Source organism: Spodoptera frugiperda, chromosome 29, assembly GCF_023101765.2.
Source record: "Spodoptera frugiperda isolate SF20-4 chromosome 29, AGI-APGP_CSIRO_Sfru_2.0, whole genome shotgun sequence".
NCBI classification, from domain to species: Eukaryota; Metazoa; Arthropoda; class Insecta; order Lepidoptera; family Noctuidae; genus Spodoptera; species Spodoptera frugiperda.
The window spans coordinates 9,555,138-9,579,181 of NC_064240.1; the positions used below are offsets into that span (position 1 = coordinate 9,555,138).

The window sequence follows — 24,044 nt, forward strand, 5'->3', positions numbered from 1 at the left end:
CCACCCCGTTCCTACTCCTGCCCGTCGAGCCGAAGCCCCGGTAAACCCGCTAGGTTGTCCGCAGCTCCGGATTAGGCATCAGCCCTACTGGGCCCCATCTGTGGTGGTCTGATGGCTCTTTGAGGCGCGCGCAGAACGCGACGCGCCGCACGCACGGGTCTGGTTCTGGTCGGGCGGCGAGCTACTTGCTCGTCGTCCGCAGACCCGGTGGGCAACCGGCTGCCGCGCAACATGTAGCGGGTTCGATTTCCGCACGAAGCAACTCTTTGTGTGATCCACAAATAGTTGTTTCGGGTCTGGGTGTCGTGTGTAAGTGAACTTGTATGTTTGTAAACGCATCCACGACACAGGAGAAAATAATAGTGTGGGGCAACGTTTTTTTTAATATTCCATCTAATATAATTTAATATATACCAAATCTAGAACAACTGTTAGGATATAGGTACATTCCTATAAACATTGAGACTAAGTTGGAATTGGGCTTGGAACCAGCGTACATCGACTATGTCGCGACGCTGACTTGGCGTCTAGCGAGTAAATCACCGACATAACCGTGTCAAACATTTTACGTTATTAGCATAAATCGAATATAGCACAGTTATAAATAAATATTCAGAGAGGAAGCGCTTTGTTACTCGAGCCTATAAATAAATACTTTGGGAGGTTCATTTATTTGAGCCTTCAACCAAATTACGATCTTTTCGAATCCTACGCCAATCGAAACGGACGCAACAAATTATGTTTTATTCATAACACATTATACCGGCTATGATTCATAAATAACTTTTATAATAAAGCAATCATTTTGTCTTCAGTTATTATAATCATTATCATCTGACATTAATCACCACATAGTATAAAACAAGCTCGCTTTCTCTGTCCCTATGTAAGCTTAAATCTTTAAAACTGCGTAACGGATTTTGATGCAGTTTTTTTTAATAGATAGAGTGATTCAAGAGGAAGGTTTTATGTATAATACACGCATAATATATCTCTATTGCACGCATGTGAAGCTGGGGCGGGTCGCTAAATAAAGCACTTAAAACGTTAACGAAAGGTTAAAATATAATCTGGCTTCCTTTAAACATTATTATTTCGTTAACCCCTCACACTTTTTAGACGTAGATGGATGTTGTTATTTATTTTAACATAATAACACAGATGCTCTGTCAGCTATGCGAACCCAAAAAGCTGACCAATTTTCCTTTTTAATGCACGCCTTGATCAAAGGGCGGGCGGCGAAGCGACGACAAAATAACTCGTCGGCTCATAAAATTCATTATTTCGGTCCATCCAAGTCAACAAGCATGTTTTTATAACCCTTCCATTAACAAAATATACGACACTTACAATTAGTAGATTTAAACAAATTGATAATTGGGTTTATAATTTTATTAAAACATAATTACTCAATCAACAATATTTAAAACGAAAACAACTTAGCAATGTTCTGTATGAACGCATCTGCAGAGGTCTTCACATAACTTGTCAAACTTTCTTTAAAAGCATTCAAATTGAAGTCTACTAGATATTGTAGTTCACCGACAGAAACTTGCAAAGGAAAGTTCGGGAATGCAAGTAAAGGCTTTGTTACATTTTCGAGGTTATCAAGCCACGGGAGCCAAATAAAATCGTGCAGTGCTGGATTTGCTCTTGGATCTGGCGTGGGCTCATGCCGCGGATTTATTGCGGCCCAGTACGCCCGCAGACGGAGAACCATATGTTGGACAAATTGTGGGTGAGTGTGCCACAAATCTTTCGATTCTGCTGGATCCACGCTCAAGTCGAACAGACAACCTTTCGCTGTAACAAAAATAAAACAAAAGAATAACCCAAAATATTCGTAAAACAAACTGCCTTCTATTTATTTATACGTCAAATTACTAACCGTTTGTTGGTATACAGAGTCCTTCGTTCGTTACAGCGTCTGTATTATTAATATGCCGGTATAAATCAGAATAATTTCGCTTCGTAGCGGCCATTTCCAGGTCTATGTTTATAAATAGAGTCTCCCTAAACACTCGCGCTGTGTCAGAGCTTAGCAGAACATTTTCATATAAAAATCCTGGCATCCTGGACTTCTTTAGCTCCATGCCGTAGTAATCACTTTGTTGTGGCTCTACTTTGCCTATAATTAATTTGTAATTGCCTTCTCTGAAAGCTGCGTATTCATTAAGATCGTCTGTTGTTATCAATACGTCCTGTCGAGGTGACGTGTCATTTTTAGTTAGAGCATTCCATTGGTTTATACCATCTATCGTGCCGTTATATTCTCCTCCTGCAGCAGCAATTAGTGTCGGCATCCAGTCAGTGACGTGAAACAAACCAGGCCAAATTTTGGAGGCTAACGCTGCGTGCCATATAACCGCCGTCGTGCGCACCGCACCTTCCCAAGGCGTGCCTTTTGTGCCCCGCAGAGGTAAATTTGAACCGAAATTTCGATTTAATCCCGTTGAAGCTGCACCATTATCCGAAATCAAAACCACGATGGTGTTATTGAGGAGTTCCCTCTCGGCTAGTGCGGATATAACGTGGCCGACGCTTCGATCTAAGCCGGTAACGAGACCTGTTGAGATATCAGAACACACGGGTTAATTGATACAGTGTCTACTGTGCAATCGTATTGAGCACACAAGCCCCGATTGGCCTGCAAACAACACATATATTAATATTTGTATTGGTATTCGATCTTGTGTTGATTATAACGACTGTTTACTAATTGTCAACATAGTACACCCTTGTGCTCTCTCGACGAGATAGATAGACAAAATGGTATCGTATCTACAATACATAATGTACTATATTTTTCAGATTAAATGTTATACATGTCTAGGTTTGACTGTAATGTAAGTATATACAGAGTGTAATTAAAATAGCTTTAGCCGTTTACAAATAAAATTGCTGAGCAAAGAAGTCACTTTTGTTTAACACTAATTAAAATTAAGAAACAAGAGTTACCTAGGTACCTAATATTGAAATATATATCTTACAAAGATGAAAATGTAACTAGAATTACAACTATAACATTGGAAGTCTTATCTTTGTGTTCGTAACTTAATTGTCAATTACAAACGGCCGTATTGGTTACCTTAGTTGCCAATCTTCCAGGCTTTGTGGGCCTTAGATTAAGTACTGGCGGGTTTATATAGATAGATGAGTACTTAAGTTTAAACATCTGTTATATTAAATCCTTTGTGGTTAGTTGGTGGGCTAGTACATAGTTAAATACTAAACACAATTCTAGATGTTGTGTTTTAATGACGATTGAAATAGCTTATCTACTGCTACTTGGGACTCATAACATAAAAATATGTTAACATATTATATGACTGCATAAAACCGTAATCATCATAGGAATGATGTAAAGAAATCCTTTATATTCATTTATGTCCAGTTAAGTATAAACTGTTACCGCCGTACTCAGAGTCACTTAATGATCACTTAACCCAATCCTAAGCAATTGTTTTCGGAACTAAATCGTTACTAAATATTTGTTCAACTAATCATCAATTGTCTCTGAGTATGGCAGTTAGAAAAAGTTTAACCAAAAGTTTCTGTGATTTTATAATAACCATCGTTTGACATACTACATTAACAGTAAGCGACATCGTCTGTGCACGCTGCTCATGATGAAGAGTCCCTCTGAGACTCGAAACTATTAATTTACGTGAGCAAGCCGTGATTTTTTATTATAATTATAAGTTGCTGCGCGAGTAAACCGTGATTTTTAGTAATAAGAATGTACATTACCGGCGTATAATCTTCGTGGCGAATGTGCGATATGATCATTGACTGCTATGAGGTCCTCAGGAGTTTGGAGGTTAACGAAACCCCCTCCGACGTGAGGAGCAGCGTGCGATATATGGAGGTAGAGCGGCACTGATGGATCGTGGCTCCTTATCACTGCAATACGATAAGTGATATATTACTGTGTAGGTATATTGTAACATTGTTATTTGATATACCTATTAATTACAACAGTATGTGTGTTCATGTATAAATCTTGTCATAATTGTAACCCAATATAACTATGTATTTTAAGTCTTAGTAGCTACGTAATTAAGTCGTATTCTCTGTACAAACAGATCCGCGAAAATATTAACAAAAAAAAACAAAAATTTTAACGTAAGTGTGGGCTGTTAAATGAATTTTCGTTAAAAGTTCCATGAAACATCGTATGATTAATTGACAATTAATTTTGACACCTTCATACAATTAATATTTTGTACATATATTTACTTAACTGAATAACTAAATATTACTGGGAAAAGTATTACAAGGATTATTTCTGCTTTTCGAAAATTTCTCAGTAGTAACATGGAGTTTGGAATATTGTTCCCAATATATGGCGATAGACTCACCACCATGGGGCTTATAACACAAATGGTGAAGAGTGTATTGTATAGCAGCATTACGTGACATAATGTGCACCTCTGCCTACCCCTTCGGGGATAAAAGGCGTGACGTTGCATAACTATATACGTATTTAAACTAAGTGTCGCAATTCACAACTTTATGTACTTATTTAATATTTAAAAGCATAAGTAATAAAATAACAAACATGAAGTTACAAAGCAAACGTGTGATTAACCGCACAACCGCATCATAAAATATTGAAGGAAAACTCTCTGAAACCTTTCTAACTCTGTGTACATCAATAAAAGTGTGTGCTACTAATAAATATTCAAACATTTACGTTACAAATATTTTAATTACTCAATGTGTGTACTGGGTACATACAGGTTGTGATTAAAGTTATGGCTGATATGAAATCTACATTTACACTTCTACATCTACCATAATAAATAAAAATTTAGTGTCTGCGTATTTGACAAAACGTTGAAATAACCGATGGTTTTCACGTATAGGTATGATACGTACACCAAAATAATATTTATTTCACTTATTTGTTCTTCTGTTTGTTTGTATTGGTTGAATCTCTGATATGTCGGAATCTATGTGTGTACGGTAACTGGTTTAATTAAATTTATTTCTGATAATGATTTCTGGCATCTCCAGCTTCAACATGTAAATGTCATGAAATAACCGCTAATTTTACTACATGCATAATGAACATACACCAAAAATATTTATTAAATTTTTTGTCTGTCTGTTTTTGTAGTTATCTCTAAGATGACGTGTATGGCGTACCATCAGGTGACCCATATGCTTATTTACTTTACGAATATACCATAAAAAATACTTACACAACAACAGTAAAAACTCAGTGTAAAAATATTATTCATAACATTAATACCACTCTGTATACATGTTTGTGCGTACGTACATTTTACAGCTCGATCAGTCAGCACTTCAGTGAGATGGCCCCTTTGATCTTCAACCGGCTCCAAATTATTAAACAAGTCCAGTCCATAAAAAACTGTGTCGTTCCATGTCTGGAAAATATTGTGATGATTTTGTAATCTAAATTAAACTTTACCAGAAAGTAAGTAAGTAAAGAAATTTCAATATGGTAGTCTTATACTTATATATTATTTCGACACAAATCATGAACAGTTCATCCATGATCATGGCGTTTTCATGCGCAACAGTGCCGAAATATCGGAAACTCATAGAAATGAATAAACATGGTAAATATCCCGTCTCAAGTTCTAATGATATTGTTAGTGACCATGTTAGTTTATAAACTTATATTGTAACTTTTGAAGCTAACTAGCTATAAAACCTTATTTTTGTTTATATATAAAGTTTGAAATTAGTTACGCAAAAAATCGATCCCTGTGATTTTAATTTCATGTTATATTTTGAGTTTTATACACATATTTTCTCGTATTTGAATATCGTCGGTAGATGAAAAGGTTTCTAGGAAACACCAACAAACATATCAACTTTAAGTACTACGCTAAAATATACCTAGAATGAATACCAATTTATAGATATGTAGGTAGAAGATTTAATGGATATGAATCCATTTCTAGAAATCAGAAACTAATTAAAAGTTTTCGAAACATAAATGTACCTACAGTTTAAAATCGCACAAACCAATCACACTATCTAAGGCTGCCTGCCCACGTTAGCGGAGCGAGATAGCTTAGCGGAAAAACGGAGAAATATTAACCAATAGGATAGCATAAATTCTGTTCATTAAAGAGGAGCGGAGATAGGCCCGTGCGTATAGCGCGTCTCGTTCCACGCGCGCCTCATAAGATCTAGACCACCACAGATGGGGCCCAGTAGGGCTGATGACCGATCCGGAGCTGCGGACAACGTAACAGGTTACCGGGGCTCCGGCTCAAAACAGGAGAAGGAACGGGGTGGTTTTTAGTCAGTAAGATTCTGTCACTTCCCTCCCGCTTCACCCAAGGCAGGAGAACTCATTGGATAATATTCCCAACTTAAAAAAAAAGAGGAGCGGAGATTTTGTAGAATCCTATTGGTTAATATTTCTCCGTTTCTCCACTCCGCTACCTCGCTCCGCTCCTGTGGAAAGGCAGCCTTAAGCCCGCTAAATAAAACAAGTAAAAACATAAAGAACATTCTAGGCTACGTATTCGTTAGTTCAAAACAAAAGAGGATTTCTTTTCTTCCTTTTCACAATGCTTTGTGCTCTAAATACCTTAACATAAAGACACATATACTGTACCCTTAGCACGAGTTTGCTTTACGAAATCGAAACGATAGCGCGTTCGGCGCTGTGATTGGTTGGTTCATTCGAGGCAGCCAATCAAACGTGCTTTTGTTAAACGTAAAACAAACTGGTACTAAGCCCTCACGACACACAGTTACAAAGTATAATCACGTAAGTGATTACCTAGGTACAGTTCAACAGCTATATTTTTACCAAAGACATCAAAGAGGAGAGATTAACTATTATTTATTGAAAAAATATTATATCTAGTCGTCAGTCGTAGGCAGCTCAAACACCACAAATCACCTATTCACCTATTCAATAACCTCTTACAAGATTATGTCTTTGTAATAGGTCACCTTGTATAACTATATAACTATTATACACACACACATACATACCTCAACGTGATTATACGTATAGTAATCCACACTACTGCCGGTGAAGCCATAGAATGTATCAAATCCTCTATTAGTGGGTAGATAATGTTCCCTGGATTTACCGAGGCCCCATTTACCTATCAAATGTGTGGAATAGCCCAATTCTTGAAGATATTGTGGCAGGAGGGACTCCGTGGTGGGCAAGCCGCGGTCCTCAGCGGATGCGATTGAAATTCCTTGAGTACCTTTACATTAAATTGTAATTTAGAGGTTTATTCGCACAAATGATCAATTTGTTCGGTAATATACCTACTTGTGCTTAAGTTAGTGTATCTAATAGTCATAAATTCGATACTTATGGTCGAATACACAAACGTCACTCAAATTTAATACGCACTTAATAATAGTTCTGTCACTACAAATTCTTTATAAAAGACAGAGATAGAACTATATTTAAGTACAACTTAAAATTGAGTAGCGTTTCAGTATTCGGACGTTAGTTGACAATACTTTCAATCATTTCCACTCCATGATGCCTTGAGCTTTAAATCAAATCCAAAACCTAATACTTGAGTATCGCATTTGAGACTACTCGAAACTAATTTATATTTTAGTTATAACAACACAAATTTATGATTAGAGCATACATTTTCAATTACTAGTTAGCTAATTTGCTGTAACATGAAATTGTACGTAAACAAGAGCCCTTCTTCAAAGAAATAAATCACGAATGAAGGCAAAATAAGCCGCGAGTCGTTAAGTAAATTACAATACAAACCGTGATATGATATTAATGTATTACAATTATAATGATTAATGTTTCCATCAACAATTTATTTTTGGTATTCCAAATAAATTAATCCAATTACCTATTTAATTTATTAGTGTTTTTGTAACAAGTCGTTGCCAACCTACTTTGTGGAAAATTTTGATCCAATTGACGTATGTTTTCAATAGAATATTAATAGGGAAGACTTAGAATTACCTGAATTTGTAACGAGGCCTTTCAGTGGGTGCTTAATTGAACAGATCGTAGTTTTATTTTAATACTGCTAGGAGATATGAAATCGGTACTAAAATGTATAAATTCTCTCACAAGATAGAAAATCAAATTCGCACGAACAAAATGATCAATAAATAACTTAGAAGAATATACAACCAAATTAACCTTTCAGCGAAATAACTCGCTACCAAAAAGGCAACTAAACAGTCTCCTTAAAATATTACACAGATAAATTCAGCGGAGCATCGCATAAGAAAGCGCTTTATTCGCTTTTAAGACGTACCCATTCTTAAAGGATATTTTCCGGTGAAAAGCGCGCTTCGTGCCGGTGTTCCTCGTGTGTCGGTGTAGTACTGCGGTATTATGATGCCCTGGTATGCCAACACGTCTATGTTCGGAGTCATTATTTGATCCGAGCCGTGGAAACTCACATCGCTCCAGCCCTGTTAACGATATAACATAATGTAGGTATACATGTAGGTGTTGGGATATTTATGCCAAAAACTTGCAAATGAAAACAAGTTGCTGTTTAAGTTTGAAGGTGAAACGTTATTAGGCGCTAGGTTTGGCTGTTTGGGTAAATTAGTTCTGCATACTAAAGACTGCGTACAATATAAAACTATGGAACGGTCATAATGAACGAAATTAGAGTTTTAACAAAATTTATGGAAACATTTTAGGCAGATTTATCAGTAAATAGTAATGTAAATTTTGAGTTGGATATTAAAATAAATAAATGTGTAAATATAGGTACCTGGTACCGTTAAAAATAATTGCTGAAACATTAACCAAAAATCTTGTTATTAATAACTCCGTTCCCAAGAGTAGCGGAATATTAATTTCATAATTATATTAAGCCTTCCAGGTACCGAGGGATTTCAGCCAGTTTCTTTCTTATTATTTACTTTACTTAATTTAAATAACGGTGCCTTGATTCAACAACTTAAGCTGTTATCAAATTCATAGGTATTTAAAAGTAATAACTTTTCAGCTACAAATTACCTACCAATAGGCTCACCCGTTATTACAAGGGACTTATAACACAAATGGTGAAAAGTGGGTGTACATTGTATAGCGGCATTACGTGCCGTAATGTGCACCCATTCGGGCATAAAACGCGTGACGTCGCACTACAAATATCCTCTTTACAATATTTAAATATAATATGGGTAAATTTTCTCTAATAATAACATTGAAACCTAACCCTAACAAACTAGTCGAAAGTCTAAAACTAGAAACGAGCCGTATTATTATTAGTACCTTTAAATTAAAACAACAAACACATAGTGCCCACTGCTCAAAATGAAAGACAACATTGTAACTTGTAACTGAACTTACCAAATCATCAGCAACAATGAAAACTATATTCGGCTTGGACAAACTTTCACACTTAATTAAAACCACAAGTGAGAGCACACTGAAACAAAAGAGAAACTCTGAACCTCTATTTCCAAACTAATTTAATATTATTTTACAAATAACTCACTAAAATATCAGTCTCATTTTGCCGGTCAGGTGCAAACTACTTCTGAAAATGTCCAATGTAAAATGCTTGATAAGTTAGCAATCATATTATTACGTACACAGCATAGTGCTAAGACCAGCGGAGTAAATAGCGAGAGGAAAAATAGCGGAAAATCTAAATGAGAAAGCAGGACTTGTAAGAATTCTCGAAAGGCTACGACAACGTTTTTTATTATTAAGAATGGACGCATTTTAAAGTGCTTTTTGAATATCAAAGAGTAGTACGGAGACGTGAGGTGATTTTGTAGGTAGACTTGAGGTACGACTTGGATAATATTCTTGGATTAGAAGATTCTAGTCTAGATAGATTAGGGATACATTTAAAAACCTGAGTGTATATGGCCCAAATACTGAAATGTTTAAACTTCAAGATGTTTTTTTTTTATCATCAAATACAATATTATGATATAAAGTTATCAAATACAGTGTCTATGTGTATGTGAACTTTGTAAACGCACTCACGACACAGGAGAAAATCTAAGAGTGGGGCCAAAGGTTTTAAAGAAAATTGGTACTTTTGAAAATCTTTTAAAATTTCTTTTACTTGGTTCAAGGACATTATTCACTATGGGTTTCCCAATCATTCACCGCTCCGCTCATCAACAAATCACCAGGCTTATCTTCACCATCTGTGTCAATACTAAAATTATCATTTATATACATTAGTAGCCTAATTTTACTTAGAGAACAAAGCTCTGCATGACGCACTTATTTGTTCAATACAAATCGTTTTACATAAGATTTTGAAGCAATAAAATAACGTGTTATGTATTTCTTTGTGTCTATTTATTGTGTACATAAAAATATACATGTGTATCTGTCTATCTAAACATGTGTAATCGTTAATGAACATTATTGTTCTCTGTAACCGTCGTACTCAGAGTCATTTAATGGTTAGGTTACTCAGTCCTTACCAATCGTTTTCGATACAAAATCGTTAGCAATAATAGTTTAAGTAATTATTAAACAACTGAGTAGTCAAATTCGATACTTTTATCAAAATGTGGTCGTTTCTAACTATCAAATTCAATACTTTTATCGAATTTTTAAAACGATACTTATGACGTTCAAATAGCATACTTATTTTTCAAAAAGTACCTACAAAAATTGTGAAAATAAGTATATCGTCAAATTAATTAATTAAGTAAGTACCGTACTATTATATTGTAATGTAAAGTCAAAATTATTTATTTCTGACCTAGGAAACTGCCCGTTTTCGATATAAAATTGTTAGAATAGTTTAAGTAATCATTAAATGTCTCTGAGTGCGGCAGTTAGACTAGCTTTATCGTGGTGGCTTTACTCACTTGCTAAACCCTTCTTCAAATTAATATTGAATTCAAGAATGTAGGTACAATAGATACTAAATACATTTTGAAATCTATTTCTTTTGATTGAAAGGATTTAGATGAAAAGAAAATCATCTTCGTAAAATCAAATATAGTGCACAATAGGTGGGATTTCATTTGTTTAATAATATGAAGCCGTTTGAAAGAACTATAAATATTTTATTTTATAAAATAATATTGTAGGACTCGTAAAATAAACTAAGTATTGAATTTTGATAGTGTTAGGTGAAATCTTTGAATATTACTAAGTATTAAGTAAATTGAAAGCTATTTATTCTCACACCAAAAATAATTCACTCATATCATTTATTTAATTCAATAACAATATACATTGTGTCTGAATGTGTTACATAACTAACAATTAACATAAAAAATACCATAACCATATTAAAAAATACCTACAATTAATTCACTGGGACTGTCTGTCTGTGCAATGGTACAGAGTATTGTAACTACTATAATACTGACATGATTACATGGTGTCCCAAGCCTGTGCTAGAATGGGCACCAGTTCAGCATGTGCGAGGTAGGGCCTCGCTTTGATATTCTACTGGGCCCTCATATGACTCGCAGATGGCAAGCAGCCAAATAACATGGATTATTAGGTGAATGTACATGTACTTAATGATGAATGATACTTATTATGTAAAAGTAATATCGTATATAGGTATCGCTACTCTTCTCCGAAAAGACAAACAGGTGTTATACTCTCTATGACACATTAAACTTAATATCCCTAAGATGTTGTCATATTCTGAAAATTGGAGGTTATTTATACTTTTGGCTTATGTTTTTTTGACTTACTCACGTAACTATTTGACTAGGATCTCGACTAGTTTTAAACCATTGTAGTTACGTGGGTAAGCCAAAAAGTATCATATTTATTAATTTACTATATCTCACGAAACTAATAAACATCTATTAATTAATAAAAAATCGATTAACTTAAAACGACTACCTCATTTTAGGGTACAGTACGTTATAAAACATAAACAAAATTTCTAACAGTTCAAAAGTTGAAAAATAAGCCTTACAACATTCCAAGTTGAAGAATAGGGCGGTATAAAAACAACAGATTCAAGCAAGTTTTTGCTATAAAACAACAATTTGCATGAGAAATGAGAACATCTGGCTCCATCAGTTGCGGTATCAGGAAGACAATATAATTAGTTAAGAAACTCGTAAAAATATACAACAAATTATTATTTAGTATCTACGTCAAAATGGACCCTTTACGACCTTTTATACAGTACCCTTAGTACGAGTTTCTTTACGTTTAAAGTATTATAGTAGTCCACAGGAAGAGGACCAGGAATAATTCTAAACCCTATGTTTGCCTAGCAGGTTACCGAGGCTGCGGCTCGAAAAGCAGGAGTAGGACTGTTTCGCCCTAGACGGGAGAAGTCATTGGATGATTTTCCCCCCACAAAAAAATAAATCTTATGTTTTTATTATACATTATGAAAACTCAGGACTTTAATAGCTTTTATCATAATCACGACTCGAAAACCGAATTACAGTCCTCTAATTTATAACCGAATATTGTACCTTAAAAAGCAATTTATACACGAAATCTATTCTTAAAAAAACCTTTCTTTCACAGAAAATACTTGTATACAAACCGTCTTGTATAATTCTTTTATTATTCCACTTAAATAGGTCATGTAAAGGTTTCAAACAAGAACGAGTAATAAAAATCCAAAATCCATTCCTTTCATCTGGCCTGTTGTTCACAACTTTGAATATTTTAAATGAAAACGAAAACCACAAACCAATTGTAATGCATTGTTGTCGTTTATCCATGTTTTTCAATGATTTAATTATGGCTGGGCTTTGAATTAAATTGTTGTTGTAGTTCTAGTTGTTGTTGCGGTATTGTAGGTGTAAATGTTTAGCCAGTTGCGGTAAATAAATGTTTTTGTGGTAAAACACATGATTATGATTTAGAATTATCATCGTGTAACGATGATAATTCTAAATTAACACATTGAACGCCGTGGTGGTCACCGGTGACCGACGTTAGTGGAGGATTTGCCTTCAACAGTTTTCTATTGGCAGTCAAAGACTTAACTAAAAATTACGGTTTACTTACTTATATATTAATGGAAACTGTGACTCGAAACTAGTAGAGTTTTTCTACATTAATAATACGTGAGTAAACCGTGATTTTTAGTTAGTTTAGTATGTCTAATGTTATTTATAACAAAAAATATAATATTAGAATAAATCCTAATAGTCCAGTCAAATAAGGTTAAATTAGGTAAGAATCTCGGAATGCGAGATACCCAGCTGTAATTTTGTATATACTTGTATATTGACCCCCTAAAACTTGTCTCAAAACCTACATATGGTAGGGTGTAAGCAACCCTTAAAATTCAGGGTCAAAGGGCCCAAAAATCGTTTTTTTGCGGTTTTTTCGAAATATCTCATTTCCTATGGGTTTTTGGTAGTTGTATTCAATAGCAATATTGTAGCATACAAAATTCTCTACAACTTTTATATAAACTTTTTTTTATACGGTGCACCGTTTTCGAGATAGAAGGCGGAGAGCGCGCGGTCACTGCATCTCTTCAAAAATTTTTTTTTCGTCTCACCTATCCGTGATGGTTGTCTATGGATAGGACATTAAAAAATACGTCATGGTTCCTAAAACCATTTTTCGTCAAAATCAATCGTTTGAAAGATAGACGCTTCCAAAGTGGAAAAATGAGGTCTATCGAATGTGTCCTGCCCCCTAACTTTTAAAATAAGTGAGTAAGAAAACTAAAAAAAATATATGCTGTAGATTTTAATGGAAACTTTCAATGAAAATTGGTTTGAACGAGATATCATAATTAGTTTTTAAGAATTGATTAAAAGAATTGAGAAAGTGGAAAATTAAGTGTGTTTTTATTAAAAACTAGCTTTTGCCCGCGACTTCGTTCGCGTGGAATAGTGACTTCCGGCAAATTTTTGGTTTTAACCACATAGTTCCCGATCTCGCGGGATCTCTTCAAAAATGAGATGTGGAAGATATTCCAGGGAACTCTTCAAAAATCAACATAATGAGCTCTGCGTTTGAATTTAATAGATGTATACTCACTTAGGGCATTGAAAAAATAGTTTAAAAACGGACTTAAACTAACTTAAAACTAAAGAAAGCTACGAATTACGAATTTATAACAATTAAAAAAGAAACTATATTACAACCTATCCTCTATGCTATAATAACCAAGCTTAAACTAAATAATTTAAAAGAAACGACTTAAATCTAATCTAATTAAAAAAAAATTAGACTTACAATTTTATTAAAAAAACTAACTACAGTAACTAATAATCTTCGATATAAAACTAACTAATAATCGATATCAAACTAAACCTACGTTAAATAGTTTAACCAAAAAACCAGGAAAACCCAACAAATAAACTTATTAATTGACAAATACAACGAAACCAATTTAGAATATACGCAACAGCAGGACCACTACAGACAAATAATCATACGACTGATAATACACTTTTTCTACGATAGTACCGAAGCGCTCGGCCGATACCCAACCAAATGAATGTAACGAAACCATAGCGCGATCTATTTCGATCCCAACGCCATCTATCGAGGATAAAGACAACTTGGATTATTTATTTATACTCCGTTCGGGCATTTTCTTTGTACTAAAAGTTTAATTATATTGATATTATTTTTTTCATACCTTTTTACTATTTATTTACTTTTTTCGATGAATTAAAACAATAACATGAACCGAAGTCGTGTAACGATCGACATAGAATTATCTATACTCCGTTAGAGCATTTTCTTTGTACTAAATGTTTTATTATATTGATATTATTTTTTTCATACCTTTTTACTATTTATTTACTTTTTTCGATAAATTAAAACAATAACATGAACCGAAGTCGTGTAACGATCGACATAGAATTATTTATAAATAATTTATTTCTTATTTTTATTTTTTGATTTTTGAAATAAAAATATATCTAGGTATGTCCTTTCTAAGGTTCTAAACTATATCTGTACCAAATTTCAACCAAATCCGTCAAATAGTTGCGGAGATTAATGGTATAAGCATAGAATGTTCGACGTGATTCTTTAATTTGACATAACTTTTTTATTTATGAACCGATTGACATGAAACAAACACTAAATGTAAATTTAAGCATCCCACAATATATTCGTGAAAACCGCATCCAACTCGGATCAGCCGTTTCTGAGATTAGCGCGCACAGACGAACAGACAAACAGACAAACAGACAAACAGACAAACAGACAAACAGACAAACAGACAAACAGACAAAAAAAAAGTTAATTACATTTTTGGGTTCGACATCGACATAACAATAACCCCTGCTATTTTTTTTATTTTTATTTTCAATGTACAGACAGCACTTTTCTACGATTTTATTATATGTATAGATGTATCAATTCTTAAAAACTTTAAATTAAACTAAAATATACTCATACCCTCTTAAGCCAGAAAACATTATCCTAGAAACGGTCCTTACCAAAGATATCACAATTAAGATAAATCTGAAATACCGTAGGTACTAACGAAAGGGATGACAATGAACTGATGTATTGAAATGAAAAGTAATTACGATGCTGTATAATATAGGTAACTCCATTACGACTAAACGTTAATCATTATTATCCTTCGCCATCCGAGCTCAATACATTCCGGAATTATCTTTCGGTCCTTGATTAATAGTAATTACAATCATATCTCTCCATCTCATCATAATACACACGTAATTATACACGTATAATATAATATACAGTATGGAGATCACTCAATAATATAAATGAAACTACAAGTAGTACTTGTTCACAGAAGCATAATACAACTAAATATTTCAACGAAAACAGAAAATTTAATAATTGAAATTTTCGAACAAAATAAATAATTAAATAAATCAAGTATTCAATTCTGTATGAACAGCTACATGTACCTTGACCACAGAAGAGCTGTAATGTTGTAGGTTGTCTAGGAATGTTACGGACACGTAATGCTGCTGTTATACTGTCGTATGTGTAAAGAGTGTTCAAATTAGCACAAAGAGAATAATGCACTTTTAGGTTTACCTACTGGACTATTTCGCAAATTTTTCGTATATCATCAGCCAATATGATAACAAATATGTGGTTTAAATTAAGTTATAAGAGGTCCATACTGTAATATTTGTATAATATTATCTTACTAAAATTTTAAGTGTAAAAGTTTGTGAGTTTATGTTTTTATGTTTGTTACTCAATCATGTCGAAACGGCAGAAGGGATCGGGATGAAATATGGAACAAGGGTAGATTTTGATCTGGAATAACATATAGGCTACTTTTTATGCAACGGAAACGCGGACGAAGCCGCGGGCAGAAGCAAGTATTATATAGCTATAACCACACTTGGTATCTGTATAGACAACTGCCGGCAACTGACTGTATAATATGACTATTTGTCCTGAAAGCCGTAGGACATTAACTCGGTACCTACTCCTGTATATTATGCTCATAAATCGTAAGAACCATTCCAGGTAAGGGGGTCACAAAAAGAATCATTGTTTTCCAGAAATTTCTACAAACATCCACCTCTTTATACATTCGCAAATCGCACAAAAAATATTGAAGCAAACAATCAAGATTGAACTTTATAGATATTTACGCATAAAACATATTTCATCAAAAAAAGGATAGACGAAAAATATAAAGTCAACATTGTTTTTATTCATTGCAATATAATTCATCTTTTGTGCGGAGTCGTAAATATTTTTATAGTCACTTTAAAAACGGGACGCTGGCTCGCATCCATCCTGATAATTTTTATCGAGGATACTCTTATTTGGACCAAAAACATTCGAGGAATTAAAGGCTGTCATGCTTTTGTTAAAATCGCATTATTTTAACAATAATAAACCGTATATTAATCAAATGGATTGCACGTAAACAAAGGCTTTAAAATAACGAACATAGCAACCGCATTTTGTAATTGCAATAAATATAAATTAATTAGGAAACCAATGATTAATTAGTTTTTAACGCTATTGTTGTGTTGTGTGGATGTTGAAATGGAACTATGATTATTATTAGCATTTGGCCACAAAATTTAATGTCGATATATTATTTAATAATATAGCTAGATATTCTCTTGAACGGGTTTTACTCAGTAACGGCCATAATTCTATAATTAACATAAATTACTGAATAATTCTATAATTATTTCTAAACACACAAAACACAGTAAAATGCATAAAAGCAAATAGCTTGACTAGAGGACTGAACGACAGACAGATATTTTGCTATTTTATATTGTAATATTTGCCTAGACGTTCAAAAGTGCCTTCCCGGTCAATTTGCATTAAATAATTTTGACTTTAACACCTATAGCGTGCAATACAGAAGAAAATCTCCAAATTACAAGAAATAGATAAGTATATTCAATCAGTTACTGCCTACATTTATATTTGCCAACACGAGTATATCACACAAAAACAAACTCATTAAACATTCAAGGATACTTTACCTAAAGCTGCTATCCACGCATTTTGCGTGCCAAACACTAGATTACCCATGACCTATCGACATGCCTGATGCACTGGATGCCATGCCAAGTATCTTGTGATATAACTAGCCGTATATAATTAGCTACATAGCTGCCTAGATTATCCTGTCTGCTGCTAATGCTGAGGTATAGTTGAGGTGAGAGAGATATTTATTAGGATTCTAGGGTTACCTATGTTGGGACTGACTCGTTGGTCGAGTGCAAGGGGTGTTAGGATGAGAATTTTAATGGCAGGTTCAAATTGATGAAAAATGAAAAATCGAATAATTCGGTTATTTTTTCTATAACACGTTGATCTGAAATTCTATTAAGTATATGTATGTATATGTATATATTTGCAGGCTTCATCTAGTTATTTTGGAGATTGCCGAGTAAAAGTGTTATCTTGTAACCTATTTGCAAAAATAAATATCATTTATCATTAATCATGTAAAAACGAGTGACTTACAAAGTTATAAGACATCATTAGTGACAGGTATTAATTACCTGAGCAAACATTAAATTCACAAAACAAAATTAAATGGTATCTACTGTGTGTCTATTCACGTCTCAAAAATTAATCAGCACCTACATATCACCTTACACATTCTGACTCAACACATTTCAGATAAAATCTCATTAGAAAACCTAATTATAATTTCAATTAAGTATAAAACATTTAGTAAAATGTTCTTTGTTGACACAGCCCTTTAATTTCCTATTAGAATTAAAATACTTCCATTAACACCTATATATTACATTAATTACTTCATAAATTACTTATATGATCGTACTAAACCCGAATTATTACAATTAACAGGTAATTAAAAGTTTATTACATTCTGAGGTTTTATATGAGATCGTATGTTTGTTAATCATTCACTTCAATGTGTTTAGTATGTAATTGAAACATAATATAATATAAATAGATATATAGGTAAAATATGTAGATATTCCTACGTATATAATAAGTAAATGAATCTCTAAATGTGTTGCTAAACGCAAATCTCGAAAACAGCTGAACCGATTTCGCTAATTCTGTTTGTTATTGTTAGGAGAAGGTTCTTATGTAAGAAAAAAATAACAAATATGCGCAGAAAAAAATCCAAGGCGTAACAATTTTCGTGGGGTCCACTAGTTAACAATGTTACAAACATCAATTTCAAATAAGTACGTTCAAATGAAAAACTCAGAATTACCAAATAATATAATAAAATAGTATAATAGGTAATGTCGATATCTAAGTGTTACCTATACCTACTAAAACATCCTTTAAAGTCTATATTTTAGAAGAAAAAAAAACACTAGAATTGAGGTAGCTTTTCTTTTAACTATAAACGGTATCCGAGGTATTGTTACAAGTATTTAGTGGCCAGTACCTAAAGGTACCAAAAGAAAATTCTGAATTCAATTTTGAAAATCGAGAATGCAACAGCTGTCCATGGAAGAATATTTTTGTAAAATTCCGCCGTACATTGTAGGTACATAGTACTCGCACACCCGCATTTTTGCAAATCTTATTTTCTCATATGTGCATACCTACGTGTTTCACTGAAATTCTGGTTCCGAGTGACTGTGCTTTTTCCTCAGATATTTCAAAATTTACTGTGATATAGTCCTACTACTCTTCTAGAGTTTCCATGGGCTTTAATACTAAGACTCTGCTTTTGAAATTGTTCTCAAATTCCTTCATATTGGTAATGATAAGGATGAAAAGGTTCATAAATGTGATATGTAAATTTTGATGAAAGGCTTGACGAAATGAAAAAAAAACTTATATAATGCGATGATATTCAACAGTGGAAATTTAAAGAAGAATACAAGACAAAATTTGTCAACCAATACGAGAAAAAACTGTATAATAATGACAAGACTTGTTTGACAGCCAGAAGAATAGTTAAACCATTATAATTATTGGTTCTGTTGTGTTCTAAGAAATAGTAAGGAGACAGTTATAAGTATAACCCTTCAACAAAAACAAATGGATAATCTCCCAAACCCAGAAGCAATAAAAAGCCATCTATTAATAGCGAGGGTATAAAATGTCTTTTTTTACAAAAATCCTCATTGATTACAAAGTGAAAAACAAAAGGTCGGGCTCAAGCGGCCAGGAAGCCTTAATGCTTCTTTGAAAGTTGTCGAACTAATTAAAAGTTTAACACCTCTTGTTTCCGGCCGCATGTTCCGTGCCTCGCAAATTGCCTCAACTTTTCATATCCTCACTGTTTACTTACAACGTGCCTTTATTTAAATTTGTGATTTTAAGTTTCGACATAGTTCCTACAAGGTTTAGACCAGGTTTAAGGCAAGTGACTTATAAAAGTTTTCTTGTTGAAAGGACCTTGAGCATAGTTTTTCATATCATCATCACATCAACAGCCTATAAGTGGCCTCTTCTGACCAAAGGCCTCTTTTCACACAGAGAAGGTTTGAGGAGTAATAGTCACACTTGCTCAATACGGGTTGGCAAAAGCTTCTTACTTCTTTAAGATGTGTGATCTACAAAGTTTGAACCACTAAACATAACATAAGCTGTTTAAGACTAGAATTAATTCAACATTTCGTCGTAAAACGCTTTATATTATTAGGTCATAAGGTTCCGGAGCAATACAATCTTGTAACCATCATTGACGTACGATACAATGTAGCTAAAAAACTAATATTTTTTTTGGGAGTAGGTTTATCGACTAATTTCTATGTCGTTATCACGCAATGCTGTTGACTAGATTTTCATAAAACTTTAGATGTGTGTTAGAATTATTTATTTTATTTGCGTTTTTTATGGTATAATAAGTCGGTAAACCAACAGACGGATCACCTTTTGGTAAGCAATCGCCGTCGCCCATGGACACCAATAACACCAGAGGCATTACTAGTGCGTTGCCGGCCTTTGACTGTTAGTATTAAAGGGTTATTGGGGATTTGGAGATTGGGCAGGGGGTAATTAGGCCTTTGAAACAACGCAAGCGTTGTTTCACGTCGCTTTTCTGTGATTTTGTAAGTTCGTAGTATCATTCCGTTCAAGCCGGCCCGTTGGGCCGAAGCATGGCTCTCCCACACTTCCTACAATTTAATAAAAAGGAACTTAATATCGTCATCATCAGATTCATCATTCTACTAATGAATCTTAACAACCAGGATAAACATATAATATACCTTCTATTTACAGTAGTCATAAGGAGTAATGTTTGTTTAATAACTAATATTGTTTACAGCAACGAAACACAATACCGTCACAATATATAACATAATTATACAATTTCCTAAATTATAATTAGATATTAATCAAGGCTGAGGGTGTTAAATAAATTACAGTTCTATTCTAAGGCGAAGTGGGTTGTTAATTACTTGTGTAGTGTAAAATGATAGACAAACTCGGAGTGACGTCAAACTATCCATAATAGTGGGGAACTCAATTTAGGTGATTGTATGCTCTGCCGCTTCTTGTTCGTACCGATACGGGTTCTAAGTTGAAGTTATTTTAATTGTGAGTGTTGAGTTCTAGGTATATATAAGTAATATATAAGTCTTTATCAATAACTGTTTAGGGTTTTTAAGTTTCTCTATTATATCCTACAATCAGTCAATAGTGCTGACAAAAGAGTCTTTTTTCCTTTTGAGGGAAGAAAATCATCCAATGACTTCTCCCGCCTTGGGCGAGGCGAGAGGTAGGTTTATTTCTTTATTGAGGGGGAAAAATCATCCAATGACTTCTTGGTCGAGGCGAGAGCGAGTGTCAGCCTCTTATTGACTAAAAACCACCACGTTCCTACTCCTGCTTTTCGAGCCGGAGCCCCGGTAACCAATTAGGTAGTCCAGTCAAGGTTTAGCATAGATTTTGATTTTCTTTCAATTTGACAAAGGTGAAAAAATATCGGAAAATTAACGGATATTTTTTCGGTTACAAAACAATCAATAGCTATGATGGAAGAAGCTTTTTTATAATCGGATTGCACGCGTAGTGTTCGAAAAAAAGTAAATAAAATTACAACAAAGCGTAAACAATTTTCAAACATTCCAAAACTTATTTTTAATACATATTTTTTTACTACATTACTTTTCTTAAATCAAAATGTCCCTTCAAAATTAACTACACCTACTTAGTTGAATAAAATGCACCATCTTTTACAGATTTCAATTACGATAACGCCGGTTCTAATATTTTATCTAATGAAGGCCGAGTTATCACTCTCTGCTCGCTCAGAGCGAACAAAGATTACGTTAATGCTGTCAGCGTAATTTTAAGTTAATTAAGTAAAGATATTATTAAGAATATTTACTTTAAAACTTAAGAAAAAGGTTCTTGTGCAATAATTATGAACTTTATCTTTGTGTATCTTAGAACTGAAATTCGTTAAAACCCCGATATCTTATTATAACAATTAAATATAACCTTAAATTGTTCTTCAAGGTTGTCATTGGTATCACAGAGTTTAGATTGTGCTAGAAAGAAAACAGGTTCAATTGGACAAATAAACAACTGTGTCCCATTTCAATACCTAAAGATGTCTAATGGTCCTCTGTACAGTTGGCACCGTGTTTTCGTACGTTGCCAAAAGAGATCTTATGGATACGTGGATAAGGTCGGTTCATTTACCTCTGTGATAGACAGGAGCTTAATATTCTGAGAGTAAATTACAGAGCGTAGAATTTGATGACACTGATGGACAATAGGCGTGGCCGGTAATTTCGAGATGAAGTTGTAGTTACACATTGTAATTAGCGGACGTTACAGGATTATCTTCTTTATTTACTCTCGTAATGTAGCTTGGATGAAAACTAGCGATAACTGGCCACCATTGGACTTGTGACTCGGTGACCCGTTTACTCGTTAGCTTCCTAGTTGAAATAAAAAAAAATGGAATGTAGACCTAAATTGAACGATTGGTGTGGTGGTTGGGCACATCTACGCGTTCGATTCCCGCACGAAACAATTCTTTGTGTGTTCCATAAATTATTGTTTCGGGTCATGTGTGTGTGAACTTGTAGGTATGTTTGTTGTATGTTTATGAACGCACACACGATACAGAAGAAAATCCTTCGGTGGGGCAACGGTTTTAAAAAAGAATTATTTCGCTTTAGAAGCCAAAGTTTACAACTAATCAATATTCATTATATAATAGGCTTATTTTGTTTATGACATGTATATTCATGATGTTCCTGGAAGTACAGATCAAAGCGAAGTGATGAATAGGGTAAATATTTTCCCATACTACCATATTTTTGCTGCTGAGTATGTTGAGTCACTGATGGCAAAATGAAACGTTATTTTCAATATTTTACAAAATGTATTATTTCTTGTTACATGTCAATACTTTGTTAATTGATACACAGGAAAAACATTGTTTTTCGGAGCTATTTTATTTCTGTCAGATTCCTCGTAAAAATGAAAAGTAAAGGCATTCAATCAAATGAATATGTAAAAATGGAGTGACTTTAATTTCTTTGGTTTCCTACCAATCGAATAATAAAATAATAAAAATTATAAGTTGTATGTAATCAACATTTTCTGTTAGCAACAACTCGTCTAATTAAACATTGCTATCTAAAAATTATCAGGCGCTATATCTTTACAACGATAAGATTAATTTCCTTGACCAAACACAAATTCGTAGTGGTATTTATATCATAAGGCTATTATTATAAAACAGTAGTTATTTATACTGTCTCATATAAATAGATAGTCCTACTGTCACACGTACAAGACATGTCAGTCCATAATTATTTGGACAAACGCTGGAACTGACGTCACATAATGAGACGTTGTTCCACGTCCAATTAATTAATCGTCGGCAATAAGATGATCGATTTGATTACATCAGTGTATTGAATAATAAGTACGGTACTATCTTATAATCTGTTTAGAATATTCTTGTTATAATACCTAGACACGAAGACGAGGATACCACGGCGTCAAGTGGTCGCAAGTGCGACTCACAAGGGGTCTCGGGTTCGATTCCCGGGTCGGGCAAAGTATTACTGGGCTTTTTTCGGTTTTTCGAAAATTTCTCAGTAGTAGCACAGAATCTGGAATTGTGCCCAGTATATGGTAATAGGCTCACCCCCTATTACATGGGACTTATAACACAAATGATGTATGGCGGCATTACGTGACGTATATACACTTCTGCCTACCGCTTCGAGGATAAAAGGCGTGACAACATAAAAAAAATATTGTGTTGAATAATAAGTAAATAGTTATAGTCTTATAATCTGTTCAGAATATTTTAGTTATAATAACCTCGACACTAATCTGAATATGGTAAATATTAAGAATCTGGGTGGCTGGCTGGAAACGAAGAAGGTCTTAATTTTCTATCCACAATTTTTAATTAACATTCCCTTCCATTGTAAGTAGAAAACCACCGAAGTCTCATAAATCTACAAAATTTCACTACATTTGTATTTAGTAAAATTTTGTAGCGTAATTAGTTAGGTAGGCTCTTCCTTAGGGAAATCTCGAGATGTAATAATTCATAGAGTTGTCTAAGCAAGGATACTTCTCACCCGGTGAGGTCAAATATCTAGGCCAGGGGCTTAAACAGGGTGTATGTATTTTATATTCTAATCACATCTGGGGAACAAGGAGCCCTTTTTTTTGAGGGGGGAAAATTATCCAATGACTTCTCCCGCCTTGGGTAAGGCGAGAGGGAGTGTTAGACTCTTACTGACTA

At 33.9% G+C, this 24,044-nt stretch overlaps 2 protein-coding genes across 3 annotated transcripts in view; one reads left to right on the forward strand and one right to left on the reverse strand.

Annotated features, from left to right (window-relative positions):
* Positions 1 to 24,044, forward strand: part of LOC118268625 (transcription initiation factor TFIID subunit 13) — a 136,768-nt gene that overhangs the window by 39,736 nt on the left and 72,988 nt on the right. The gene's annotated exons all lie outside the window — the stretch shown is intronic.
* On the reverse strand, positions 1,375 to 9,534 carry LOC118268296 (arylsulfatase B). Of its 2 annotated transcripts, XM_035582733.2 has the most exons (8): positions 9,459 to 9,534; positions 9,311 to 9,389; positions 8,256 to 8,415; positions 6,991 to 7,214; positions 5,288 to 5,396; positions 3,751 to 3,903; positions 1,889 to 2,566; positions 1,375 to 1,803 (listed from the first exon to the last, which is right to left on the reverse strand). In XM_035582733.2, the coding sequence occupies exons 1-8, from the start codon at positions 9,473 to 9,475 to the stop codon at positions 1,424 to 1,426; spliced, it is 1,800 nt and encodes a 599-aa protein (XP_035438626.2). In that variant the 5' UTR covers positions 9,476 to 9,534; the 3' UTR covers positions 1,375 to 1,423. The 2 variants fall into 2 exon arrangements, with proteins under 2 accessions (XP_035438626.2, XP_050562547.1); XM_050706590.1 differs by lacking the exon at positions 3,751 to 3,903.

Excerpts from the sequence above, each read along its gene's own strand:
- LOC118268296 (XM_035582733.2), bottom strand. Across the intron at positions 7,215-8,255 it reads AAAATATCCTTTAAGAATGG|GTACTCAAGGAATTTCAATC; the intron begins GTACGTCTTAAA and ends TTTAATGTAAAG. Across the intron at positions 3,904-5,287 it reads GACTGATCGAGCTGTAAAAT|TGATAAGGAGCCACGATCCA; the intron begins GTACGTACGCAC and ends ATCGTATTGCAG.